Source organism: Asparagus officinalis, chromosome 3 (assembly GCF_001876935.1).
Source record: "Asparagus officinalis chromosome 3, Aspof.V1, whole genome shotgun sequence".
NCBI lineage: Eukaryota > Viridiplantae > Streptophyta > Magnoliopsida > Asparagales > Asparagaceae > Asparagus > Asparagus officinalis.
Genome location: NC_033796.1, coordinates 27,157,966 through 27,172,509, shown reverse-complemented (window position 1 = coordinate 27,172,509; position 14,544 = coordinate 27,157,966). Strand labels below are relative to the sequence as shown.

The 14,544-nt window shown below is 34.6% G+C and overlaps 1 protein-coding gene across 1 annotated transcript; it reads right to left on the bottom strand.

The window, feature by feature from the left end:
* On the bottom strand, positions 485-4,116 carry LOC109833542 (mediator of RNA polymerase II transcription subunit 21). The gene is made up of 5 exons (XM_020401258.1): positions 3,871-4,116; positions 2,846-3,088; positions 2,378-2,452; positions 1,043-1,094; positions 485-755 (listed from the first exon to the last, which is right to left on the bottom strand). The coding sequence occupies exons 2-5, from the start codon at positions 3,062-3,064 to the stop codon at positions 679-681; spliced, it is 423 nt and encodes a 140-aa protein (XP_020256847.1). The 5' UTR covers positions 3,065-3,088; positions 3,871-4,116; the 3' UTR covers positions 485-678.

Below are 14,544 nucleotides of genomic sequence, written 5' to 3'. Positions count from 1 at the left end.
CTATTTGGCGTATGAAAACAGGACTAGTTTTGTGCTAAACTGATTTTCATTTGGACCAACACCCCCCCTAGTCCAAATGAAAACTAGTTTAAGACCACTATTTGGAAAACAGGACTAGATCTGGCCCTATTGTTTGCCAAACAAAAATCTTTTAAAATTGTGTCAAGTTCGAACCTGGTCCAGTTTTGAGAGATTGTCAAACACACCCTTAATAGTGTTATGGGTTTAGAGAGAAAAGCTTAGAGGGATTGAATCAAAATTGCAAAGCTGAGGAAAGCAATCTACAAGTACGACATCTCGAAAGTTGGGAGAGTTTACAAAAATTAAAATGATTTGAGTGGGATTTTCTAAGACATTTCTCTGAGTGAAAGAGTTACCAATAACCTCACGCAAAGTTCAACCAAATATTAATGCTCGTTCTCATTTGAAAAAATAAAAAATGAAAATAAACAAATATGAAAAACTGGTGAGACACTTGGCACCCTTTCATTTAACAAAGCAAACTACATTTAAAAGCTCATATATTGCCCCAAATGCAGCAATTATGCAAAAGACAGACCAAGGTGACAATCTGATTCTTGCTCTCAAAGTATACATTAGGTAATAATGGTTAATACAGATTCATAAGGAACAAAAAAAAAAGAAAAAAAAATCATTGGTATATAATGTCAAAATCCATCATTCTGGCTTCTTCAAATTCAAGCAGTTGTCTGCTGCTTGGTTGAACAACTCTTGGACCTGCTTCAGCTCTTGCTCTGGAAACAACAGGCAACAAGATATGGTTCAGGCACACGATGAAGAATACAATCAAGTGCAGAATATGGAAAAGAAATGGACCTTAATTTGAAATAAGGATGAAATCATGTGACAAATTATTCAAGTACTACAGTGAAAGTATATGTGAGATATCTTTGCCGGTTAAAATTTTAGTAAGCAGTTATGATAAAAGACGCCCAATGAACAGATTGAATGACAATGTTTTAAGATAATGGCCGAAGTATGCAGTTTTTATCTTCTAAGAAATGTTATTAAGTATAAATACCTGCGGCTTCCAATTGCTTATGAAGCTCCTGTCCCACAGCTTCATTCTCTGCCTGGGTTTTGGATCAAAATTTGCATGTAAGAGAACCAAAACAGACAGTACTCATAATTTATTCAGCTAAACAAAAATATTATTAACAATAATCCTTAACAGCAACAGATTAACAAAAACAACATAGCCTCAGTCACTGATTAATATTCGTGTCAGTGTTTCAATCTACCAATGCATCCCACTAGGCGCTACTTCAGAGCACCACTCCTGTAGGCCGCCTTTTAAACAATGCACAACAAAGAAGGAAAACGAAAACGAAAACGAAGAAAAGAAAAAAAAATTAACAGTGTATAAATAAACGGGTCAGTGTTACACCTGTGCAAATCAAGGTAGAAACAGGAGAAATAGTGGAAATATCTGTGTTTCTAGATTTGGCAAGCAGAAAATTAAAAATACCATGTTTTTCCTAGCTCCAAACAGTGACCTCCAACATGCTACTTAGAGAAAAAGAATCAGAGCTTTAAAGGAATGAAGTTAAAATACATCTTGCTGCAACAAATAATCGTCACCTTTTATTTAAAAAATCATTTAAAATTTTCAGCTTCATTCATATTCATTGCAACTTAAAGTCTAAGGTACATATTAAAAGCAATCCCAGTGGTTGATTGCAAACATGGTTTGCAACACTAGAAGTACCCAACATGTTGCCTTGATCTCCTAGCCAAGTATAGCTAATAGCCTTATAGTAAAGAAGGAAACTCAGTTTTTCAAGCTTCTTAGGAACTTGGAGTTTTGATTTTCTTGTTCTTCACTACTTTCCACAGGCCAAACACACTATATTGAAAGAAAGCATTTGGAAAAAGTTTCAGCTTAATTCATATTCCTTTACAACTTAAAATCCGAGCTACATATTAAAAGCAATCTCAATTGCGGATTGCAAACATGGTTTGCAAATTAGAAGGATCCGACATGTTAAAAGTTCCATTCATGTTGCCTCAATTTTCTCCTGGTCAAGTATAGCATTACTGTATAGAAGGAAAACCAAACAGATTCTCCTTCAATATTCATCTAGATTTAAAAAAGCAATTTTTTATAAGATATAAGTGGTCAAGTGAGATATATGATTCAAACTGCACAAATCTGCCAGAAGCTTCCTACATGTATAAAACTCTTTTCAACTCCCTCTGTCGAGACCACCCCTCACAGAAAAAGGAAAAGTAACATACAAAACCTTGACAGATAATTCAGCTAAAGATTTCTGAATTAGGTTGAGCCACCATGCTCAACAACTTGTTCTAATGCTAATGGAAATTTTCAACATTAAGGTAAAATCAGCCAATTCACCTGGAGTTCTTGTATCCTGTTTAATTGTGCTTCTTCCCCTCCTGACAATGGCAATGCAGCAACAAGTGCATCAAACTGAAAAGAAACCAAAAACGGATTGCTCACATGTGGAGAACACAGAATCCAGGAAATATAAAGGGAAAAATAACATAGATGGCTCTTTATACAAATCATACAAGGAGGAAGAAGAAACTTACACGTCTCTTAGAACTAATTCTAAATTTCGTGATTACACAGATTAATGTATTTTTTGCACCAATACAATAATCTTCTAGTACCAACATTTGATATTTATTTTTTGCACTGATATTGTGCAGTGAATGCTTTGATTTAAATTTGGTGAAGAGACATACCACATACTCTTTTCTCCCTGCATGATTTTTTTGAGGATCCTCTATAGGACTTCTTTCCCAAATATAAACCCTCGACCTCGACCAAAAAGAAAGCAAGCAATTGTACAATACAAACCTTTTTTGCAGCTTGAACCAATGTGGCACTCATTAACTTTGCTTGTTCTGCAGTGTTTACCGTCTCCTCTGATGGATTAGCAGACGGATTAGTAGGTGGTTCAGGATAATTGGGAGAGAGCCGGACTGGCGGTGCATCTCTTTGCAATGTCCCAAACGTGTTCAATGTGATAAAGGCAATTGTGTTAACTTGCTCTTGCAGCTGAGAGATGATGTCCATTACATATACTAAAAGAATATGCTTCTGAATTGCACAATCAATAAATACAAGAAAATTGTTAGGCCTGTAATAAGAAAAACTCAAAGAAATAATTTAGCAAGAGAAAAGGAATAAGACTGTTAAGAGTATATTGTCAATAAGATTTTAAACTCTTATACACTTTACCCTCAATTTTTCTTTTCCTAGTTGGCACTCTATTCAACTTTTATTTGCGGGTAACTCATAATTGTATGAGCTGATGTGTACACAATTCTAAGATACAACATCAAACACTCGGTAACTATTCCATATCTAAGAAACAGCCTCCTACATGGATAAATGGCCCAAAAAACAAACCTCTAGATGTAGGTTTTCATAGAAAAATTGGAAGTTTGGCAATTTTTCAAATAAAATGTGGAACCTTGCATCTTTCTGTATACCCGAATCTCTTTTTGACACATGCATGTTATAAATCTATATTGCACATTCTCCTTCTAGTCAGAAACTAACAAATTTATTATGCCTTTAAGAGACATTTTCTATCATGATATTAAAGTTAAATTTCAATGAAACTTTAGCACATATTTCTAAAAAATTTAAGGGTCTCCTAGCCAATTCTATTCAATAGGCTCAAAACTAATTTCATAAAAAGTATCAGTTTACAGTCATATTTCTCATCAACCCTCTAGCAGAAAGTATCGTGGAACTCACACTATCTCATTTGTAAATATATCCCCTTATTAATAGCTCATCGCAGCTGGACCCAGTTTGGTTTTGGATCAATTCTACAATATCAGGGGGGAAAGGAAGGAAAACGGATTGGTTACCAAGTATAATCGATCGGATCTCGCACTGGAGAGAGAGGCGGAGGGAGAGCTATGCGGCGGAGGCGACGGCGCGAACGGCGGTGGCCACGGTGGCGTACTGATCGGCTGATTAAATTAGGGTTTTTCGCGGGGGAAGAAAGATGGGAGGGGACGAATTAGAGAAGAGGTTGGCTTTTAAGCCTCACATCGGGTTCGGACCTAAACTAGATGAGCGGAATGGGTCACAAATTGAAAGCCCCAATCGCGTTTCTATACAATCCGAATGTGGTTGTTTATAAGAGGGGTAATTTAGCAATTAGTCCCTCAATTCAATAATTCTATATTAGGGGGTGTTTGGTTGCACATTTTTATAGAAATTTTTTCTCAAAATGTCTAACAATGGTAATTCTATAATTAAAATTTTCCTGTAGATTTTCGTAAACTGTGTTTGATTCAAAAAAAAATTACAGAAATGTTGTATGTAAAGTACAATACCAAAATTTACAGATCAATTTTCTATCAAAATGGGCGAAAATCACCCAGAAATCTGACACCGCGTTGACATTTTTTTATAAAGTTGATAGTTTTCTATAAATTTAGGGGGTGTTTGGTTCATTTTCTAAAAATTATAGGTAATCTTGCTATTTTCTATAAAGTTATGGGTTATTTTCTTGTTCTGAACCAAACAAGCAAATAACAAAAAATAAAAAAATTTGTACTTTTGAATTCTCAAAACTTTTCCTATAACTTTTTTAAGAAATACAAGGAAATCATATTTTGAATGGAAAACATTTCCTATAATTTATAGAAATTGAACCAAACACTCTCTTAGCCTCTCATATCTATGAAATTGATCATTAGTCCCTCAATTTATGGTTATTGGAATTTGGTCCCTCAATGACAAAAATACCCTTAACTAATTTTTTTTAAGGGTTGTCCGCAATTTGGCACTCTAAAGTCTATATCTTTTAAACTTCGATACCCCAAGGTCAGTACACCTTTTTTACCCTTTGATAACCCAAACTATTTCCAAAGTTGATACCTAACATTTACATTTGTTTTTAACGTTCATGCCCAAAAGACTCCATATTTTTGAACTTTGATAGTTCAAAATTCATACCCTAGTATTTAAAGTGTCAAAAATAAAACTTTAAGATATCAAGGTTAAAAAGGTATAAACTTTTTCATAACAAAAGTGTCAGGAAAAAAAATTTGAAGGATCAAAGTTTAAAAAAAGTGTAAACTTTAGAGTATCAAAGTGTCAAAAAAACTTAGGTATTAAAGTTAAAAAGGTGTAAATTTTTAGAGTATCAAAGTGCAAATAATCCTTTGTTTAAACAATATGGAGTTTAAGATAGAAATCATAGCTAAGGGATATTTTGATCATTGAGGGACCAAATTACAAAACCCCTTAGAATTTGAGGAATTAATGAGCAACTACTTGAGATTTGATGGACTAACATGGGATTATTGAAGATTTGAGGAACTAATAACTAAATAACCCTGAAAAATAGCTATATCTCAGCTCTAATGATATAATAAATAAGTTCGGCTACATATCTAATCTAATCTAACCTAATCTAATACTATTCTATTCTACAAGTGTGAAGGATGTCGTTGATATCAATTATCAATCAAGGGGTTTATATCAGAGTTATGAGTGTTTAGAGTCCTCAAACTCCTTTCAATCACTGGTTCAGAGCCCGTTGTTCTTCCCTGTGCATAAAAAACTTGTAAGAGGGTGGAGTTGGGTTCTCCAGCTGTTCCTCCGACGATTAAGTCGATATTTTTATCTTAAGTGGGAAAATGAAAGGCAAATTGTATAGGTAGTTATTCAAAATTGCCAAAAAGTAGAAGATGTTATCCCATGCAGCGTAGTTCCCTTTTATAGTAGACTAGAGGAGTATGAATGTAACTTCAGCCGAGTCCAGTCAGGCTGCTAAGTCGGCAGATACCTTCCAGGTCTCGGCCACAGAAGAAGGTGAGTCATCTGGTTATTTAATAAGGAAATGACAGCAGGTGCTTGGGGCTGACTAGGTCCGATGAGTCATAAGGACTATGTGAGCTCAAGTAATGAAGATTTTGTCAAAGCAGTTAATGCGAGAGCAGTCGGCTGGCGAGGGGTTCGAGGAAACTGTCGTCTTTCTATTTGTTTGGTCAATGGCCAAGAAGCACCGTCCTTTTAGTCAGACTCGCAAGTTGTCAATTGACACAGTAGGCCGAGTGTGGGTTGCACGTAGGGTCGATCGCGTGAAGTGGCCGACAAGTACCGCCTTTTGACTCGACTACGCAAGTTGTCGATCCATCGGGTCGGCCGTAGGAGTAGTTTGAGTCGTCTCGACCTCAATTCGTCTGATTAGGCGAGGGGTGGGACACATGTCAGTTTCCCTAGGGAGATTAGCACTTAGTTATTTTTTAGGGTATAACAGATGTTAAAACTTTTTTCCCAAAAATGACCTCCAATTATACATATATGATATATAATGTAAAGTGTCATTTGTAATATTATGGATATCCATGTAAGTTTAGTTACCTTCACGATAAAACAAATACATGCATTAAAAAACATACATTCCTTAAAACACCTGGCCATCACCACTAAGTCCCTATTGAATACCCACCAGTTATCCATTTAATCACCGTAATTACCAATCATCAGCTTAATATTTACATTGATCTGAATTAAACCTTACAATCCTTAAGTTTCTCATCGATCGTTGGTAACCCCTCTCTCCTCTATGTATTCAAATGTAAATAAAGGAGCAGGAGTTACAGCCATGAGAGTGAATTCCCTACCTCCAAATAATTAATGCACATAATTGATCCCTCCAACTTCCACCTTACTCATTCCACTCCTTTATATAATCTCCCTTCTCCTCTCTTCTACTTTCAACGTAACAAGATTCACTAGCCATCATAATGTCATGTCTCTTTCTCCTTGCCACCCCCTTTGCTGCCAATCCAAGGAAATTGGATGGAAACGAGGCGTTCGAGGAGCAAAAAATCTGGTCCCGTGATGGAGACAATCTTAGCAGTGATGGCAAAAATGGATTTGGCGGAAGTGGTTGTGGTAAGCTTGAAGTTGGTGCCGGTGGTGGAGTTGGTGATAGGGTCAGGGTCTGTCGTTGGGGACAGAGGTAGGGGTGGAAACGAATCGAATTTGAACGAATAGTGCCTTATTCGAATTCGTGCTCGAATTCGACTCGAATGATATTCAAAATTCGAATTTGCTTTGTTTAGTTGTGTACGTGTTCGGTAACTATTCGCGAACATTCGATTAACAATATTTCATGTTTTGATATCAAGTTATTCATCAACTATTCGGTATCTGTTCGGTAACTATTCGATTAACAATTATTGTTTCTAAATACAAAAAAGGAAATCAAGGTTGGAACTTTTACCGGTGGGCGTCGTCGTGGGGAGGGCGGATGGCATCGTCGCGGGAGGAGGGCGTCGGAGAGAGAGGATCGCAGGTCCTCGAAGAGGGAAGAGAGAGACGTCAGTTGGACTTGGACTCGGTTGAACTTGGAGGCGGAAAGTGGAAGCGACGGTGAAAATCTGGGTCCTCTAACAAGTCTATTTATATATAGGATAGAAGTTGTAATAAAATTTTGATGGGTAACATTTGCAACAAGTTTAATTAATCAGATTAACATATAAAAAGTTATCGAATAGTCAATAATCAGCTGAATCGAATATACATTTAATTAAATTCTATTTGTTTATAAGCCGAACACTAAAAAATATTTATTTAGTATCAAATAAACTGTCGGATCGAATATGGCCGAATGTATGGACGAGTATTAATTGCATTGTTTATTAAATATTTGGTTCATTTCCACCCTTAAACAGATGTGAGCTCGATCGATGGGAGGAAGTGGAGGAAGTGTGTTTGGAATTTAGAAATGGCGGGCTCAGTGAGATGTCAGTGGGGCAGGTGATGGGTTCGACGGAAGCGGGAGGGGGTGGTTAGATAGTGATTGCGGAGGTGTACGTGGTGGGTTTGGAGCGGTTGACAAGCTTGGCGGTCCAAGGCTTGGGAAAGAGCTCACGGTTGAGTATGTGTTTGACGTTGTGATAAGAGATACTTCTGCTTAAGAGGTGTTAAGCAAATAATTATTACGATTGTTTTGTATTAATGTTTCTATTTCGTGTGTGGTTAATTTAATGAGGATTAAATGATAAGTTGTATGAAGATTAATGGATACGAGTGCATAGTTGTATTTGTACCAGGTCTATTCAGTGAACAATCTATCTAATCCAATCTAATATTTTGATCTATCTAATATCTAATCATATCATATCATACTCCCTTTAAAAGCACGAGTTCGAAAAAATCTTTCTATGGTCAATATTACCCTTCACTATTTTAAATATTTCATTTATATCTTAATCTATCCTAATCATAATTATATCCTATAACACATAGAGTATTATAAAATAACTAAAAAACCAACCCTAGAAATTATTCCCTTAGCTTCCGTTTAACTAACTAGACGGATGGAATTTCAAGGGATTCAAAATCTATTTATTAAACCACAAATAAAATGTATCAATATCTAATTATCTTTGGGTTACTAACATTTGCGTGCATATTGTTTCCAAGTGGGCATGAGATGATTGTATTTAATAGAATATAACTTAATTGAGAATTCAAGTGTTGACTAGAAGATTCATGAACCGAATCTATCCAACTACTCATAAATATACATAAGAAATTCTTTTATAAGTTAATGAACTACACTAAACTTTACAATTGTTATCCAAAAAGAATTCTATTTGCAAATGCTATCCTCTCACATATAATAGCTCATGCCTATATATAAACTAAGAAATTACATAATTTTTATAGCAATTTCATCTCTTTCAACGGGTATGTACCTTTTGACATTGAAATATATATTTTCACAATCTTTTTATTCAAGCTTATGTTTAGGGTAGAAATTTTTATATATTATATATTTTATTGACTCTGAGGACTATAGTTATAGTTTCAATTCGAACCATGGTAAGCAATCCAAAACCTTGTCTGAATTCATCAATTTATCCTTTCTCGGTCAATTATATGTACCATTTTATCGTCAATTAGCTCGATCTTTGTTTATTTTGGATCTTTGGGGGTTAACAGTCGAAGAGGAAGACGAGAGAGCCTAAAGAGGAGAACGTGGCGCTTGGGCCAGCAATTAGAGAAGGAGAACATGTTTTTGGGGTTGCCCACATCTTTGCATCCTTCAATGATACCTTCATTTGTGAGTTTTTTTTATCTCATGTATACGAGGAAATTGTTAGAGCTGTGATTTTTTAATTATTTTCTAAAAGACAAGTTTTAGCCAGATGCATGAGTGAGTCAACTCATACAGGTCAAAATAATACTCATGCATACTATGATCAGACATAGTTGTGAAATTGAAATTGTAGTTCTGTTCAGTATCAGGTCACGGTCGACTGCGAGTGACGCGACGGTCGACCGCTAAAAGTCCAGAGACTCAAGAAAGTTTCTATCGTTTTCGCAGTCGACCGACCAAACCCTGTAGGGGTTTTAGTCTCGGTCATTGGATCCGGTCGACCGCGAGTGGTTCTACGGTCGACCGCGAGTCGGGTCTAAGCTGGGTTTTGGTTTTTAACCCGTTTTATTTCTGAGTTGATATATAAGTCTAATTCTAATTAATTAGGGTTAAGCAAGGACGTTTTGAGTAGTCTTTGAGAGGGGATTGTTGCATCCAATTGTGAGAGATTCGTGAGAGATCTAGAGGCTTTGTTTTAGGATTTATTTGAGAGATTTGTAACCCAATTTGTATTCTCTTGATTTCTAATAGTAAGAACCCCCCTCCTCCGTGGACGTATGCAACTTGCCGAACCACGTGAAATTCGTTTGTCTTGCTGTGGTATTGTGTTTGGCTTATTAGTTGTGATTTATCTCGTTCTTGTTCGTGTGGTTTCAAGCTTCCGCCACGCACAACAAGTGGCATCAGAGCTCCAAACTGAGTTCCAAGTTTGGCTTGGGGCTAGTTCGAAGGATTCGCTGAAGGATTCCTATTTGAAAAGTTAGATCGACAACATGGGAGAAGCAAGCACATCAGGTTCGTCTCTTACGAAGGTGATACAAAGTCTGAGCATCAATAATACGAAGATTGATGTCCCGAAGTTCGACGATAAGATTAATTTCGGTTTGTGGAGGTGTCAGGTGATGGATGCATTGGATGTACAGAATTTGGAGGAGACTCTTGAATTACAAGAGAAACCCGTGACATGAAGGATAAGGTTTGGAAGAAGATGAATAGTAGAGCTTGTGGAGTTATTCGGTCATGCTTGACGCCGGATCTTATCTATGACGTGATGAACGAGACATCGGCGAAGAGAATGTGGAAAACACTCAATGAGAAGTATCTTACGAAGAGGTTTGAGAATCGGTTTTACTTGAAGAAGAGGTTTTACCAGTTCAAGATGAAGATGGAGGTTTCCATTAGGGAGCATGTAAACAATTTTACGAAGCTACTTTCAGATATGGCCAATGTGGACATCATGGTTGATGATGAAGATAAGGCGATGCTACTTTTGTGTTCGTTGCCCGAGAATGATTATGGTACGTTCGTTCTCACTATGATCAATGGAAGAACTATTGTTAGCTACAATGAGATGATCTCAGTGTCGGTGAATTATAAGCTGAGAAAGAGTGATGGTGAACCCTCCGAGAAGGCATCGGGAGATGCATTAGCAGTTTGAGACCGTAGTCCAAACTGCTGCCAAGTCAACCGCTCAAAATCGAATAATAGATGTGCCTATAAGAGTGTTGGTAGAAATCAATGTCGATATTGTAAAGAAAAATGATATTGGAAGATTGACTGCCCAAAATGGAAGTATAAAACCGGGAAGAACAAGGGAAAAGTTGTACAGGGTTCAGAAGTGAATGTTGCAAAAGGTGTTAGCGAACATTCAGATTCAGATTCTTTGGACTATTCGTACCCTGCACTACCATCGGTTTGCTATGTCGACTCTACGGAGTGTATGTTAGATTTGGGAGCCACATATCATATTTGCCCGAGAAGGGATTGGTTCTCCAGCTTTGAGGAGCTGAAAAGATGAGATATCGTGCTTATGGAAAATGACCACGTATGCCCTATTGGTGGTATTGGTTCGGTCCGGATCAGGATACATTACGGTGTGATGAGAGAGTTGAAATAAATGAGATTCGTGCCGCAATTGACGAAGAACATCATTTCTCTTGGTACTTTGGAGGTAGCTGGTTATCGGGTGACTTTAGAGGATGCTACCATGAAAGTCACGAAGGGTTCTATGGTGGTGATGCAAGGAGTCAGGAAAAACTTTCTATACTACTTGTAGGGCAAGATAGTTACAGAGAGTCTGGCAACTTCTATCACTACAGAAGATGATAAGTAAGTATCATGTGTATATATTTTGTCCACTATAGTATTTCCCACCTTTTGTCTGGCTTGTTATGTAAGTATTATATGGATACCTTTTTATCAATTATAGTGATTTTCCTCCTCTTGTCTGGTTTGTTATATTTCGTAATATAGTTGATCAATAGCTTCACGTTACTTGCTATTGCAATGTCATTCGTATCTAATTATATAATAAGTTTATGACTCCTTTAGTATTTGAAGAATAAAATATAAAATTTTATAAGACTTATTAATATTTCTTGTATCTTCTATAAAAAAAATACTTCTTGATTGGAAAAAATTAGTTAATATATTCTCCAATGGGAAACTAGTTAGCGCTTCATTGATAGATATGTCTCTTATTAATATCAATTCAAGTGATTCATGTAAGTTTATGAATTTTGGGTTAATTTCGTTCGCTTTTCCATTTAAAATGAAAACAGATAGATCTTGAAGGATATTTCTAAACATTTTAATAGTTTCTCTGTACGTAACTCATTGTACTTTTTTTATTCTATGAATATTATTAACATCACAGAATATTTTTTTACCCTGTGAATATTACTAACATCAAAGAATAATGTTTATAAAATATAATCAATTAATGCTAAGCTATTATATTACAGACTTTTATCAAGTTTAAGTGGTTTAGTCTTCTATCAATTAATGCTACCTCTGTATTTTTAATACTCTAACTTATGAGTAAAATTATATGCAATTATTTTATTTAGACAATGATATTAAATTTTAAACTATCAATATATTTTTTAAATTTCATGTTTTTTTGTAATTTTAAACTTTTGAGAGTGTTTCTACAATTTTTAAAACTTTGAGGGTATTAGTTGCAAATTTTAAATTTTAGGGGGCTAATACTAATATTCAAATTTTATGTTTGTCATTTTAAGTTTTAAAAAATCAATATGTTTTATGTAATTTTGAACTATTGAGGGTGTTTTATGTAATTTTTAAAACTTCTTAGTTTTTTTACAATAATTCATGTATTATCTTTCTCTATCATCCATGAGGCTTAATTGATGCGACAAATAGCTTTTTACGGTGGAGAGAGGGGGATCAATGCTCAAGTTTGATTATAATCCCTAGAATTCATCTATGCTGTTCGGAAGTTTTGAGGATGTTTTTTATAATTTAGACTTTTGATGGTGTTTCTATAATTTTTAAAATGTTGAGGGTGGAAATTATAAATTTTAAATTCCTCAGTGGATACTGTTAATTTTTAAATTTCATGTTTGTTATTTTAAGTTTTTGTGTTGGTGGTTTGTGTAATTTTGAACATTTGAGAGTATTTTGTGCAATTTTTAAAACTTTTTAGATTTTTTGTTATTGTTGTAATATTTTATGTAACTTATTAAGCTTATTTTTAAAAAAAAATTATTAAGAATTCACGTGAGATTAAGATATGATATAATTATGATTACGATAGATGAACTATTGAGGGTGTATTGTGCAATTTTTAAAACATTTTTGTTTTTTGACAATAATTCATGTATTATCTTTCGCTATTTTTAAAACTTTTTAGTTTTTTTTTTTTTGACAATAACTCATGTATTAGCTTTCTCTATCATCCCTGAAGCTTAATTGATGCGACAAAAAGCTTTTTACGGTGGAGAGGGGGGAATCTATGTTCAAGTTTGATTATAATCCCTAGAATTCATCTATATTGTTCACAAGTTTTGAGGGTGTTTTTTATAATTTAGAATTTTTAGAGTGTTTTTATAATTTTTAAAATGTTGAGGGTGTTAATTATAAATTTTAAATTCCTCAGAGTATACTGTTAATTTCTAAATTTCATGTTTGTTATTTTAAGTTTTTGTGATTGTGTTGTGTAATTTGGAACATTTGAGAGTATTTTGTGCAAATTTTGGAACTATTTGGTTTTTTTTGTAATTGTTGTAATATTGTATGTAACTTATTAATCTTATTTTTTAAAAATTATTGAGCTATAGGTAATTCACGTGAAATTAAGAGAGGATATAATTATGATTATGATAAATTAAAATTTAAATAAAATATTTTAAAAAGTGAAGGGTAATATAGACCAAGGAAAGATTTTCCCGAACTCTTGCTTTTAAAAAATGTATGTAGTTGACTACGAGGGAAGATTCATGAGCTTGCTTCGATCTACGGGTATGTGGCAGACAAGAGAGTGTCAGACTCAGATGTTTCTTATGGGGCTTCGTCCAAGACTTCACCATTCCTTGTTTCCAGACGATTTCGCTCAATACGAGACGTAACTGACACCGCTATTTCACAGGAGACAGATATTAGTTCTCATATTATGAGACTACATCTCTAATCTTGTTTTAATGATTTTACAAACAATCCCTAATATTGTTTGTCTAGTGTTTGTGTTTGTTATTAGATATTCTAGATAAACATCAACGTTGGAGGTTGGATGGAATCGAGTATTAACGATCATATCCTTTGGAGGATGGAAGGAATATCGGAGTGAAGCAATGCATTCAAGTCAAATATCCAAGTTCAAGCTTCATCCGCAAAGTTTACCAAGAAGAGCATATTGAATATTAATCAAGCTTGGGTAAATAGACTAGGTGTTATATTATGTGTGTTAAATACTTCAAGCTCAATCATACACACACATACACGTTTTGTATATATATATATATATATATATATGTGAGATTAATGGGTATCCTTGTCATAGGAGGGGATTTCCTCCTTGACGCCTCTTAAATCACATGATTGAGCGACATTGTGGATGATCCGCTCCGTTGAACTTGATCTACATATTCTAAAACCCCAACACACTAAGTTTAGGGTGAACCCGTCGTCGTTTGACCCTTCATGCACTCGTATCAATTTTAACGGTTTTGAATGAATAGAACTTTTTCATGCACTCGTATCAATTTTAACGGTTTTGAATGAATAGAACTTTTTACATAGCTCGATGGATGGTCAAACGACGACGGATTCACCCCAAACTTAGTGTGTTGGGGTTTTAGAATATGTAGATCAAGTTTAACAGAGCGGATCATCCATAATGTCGCTCAATCATGTGATTTTAGAGGCGTCAATGAGGAAATCCCCTCCTATGACAAGGATACCCATTAATCTCTCTCTCTCTTATATATATATATATATATATATATATATATATATATATATATATATATATATATATATATATATATATATATATATATATATATATATATATATATATATATATATATATATATATATATATATATATATATATATATATATATATATATATATATATATATATATATATATATATATATGATAATAA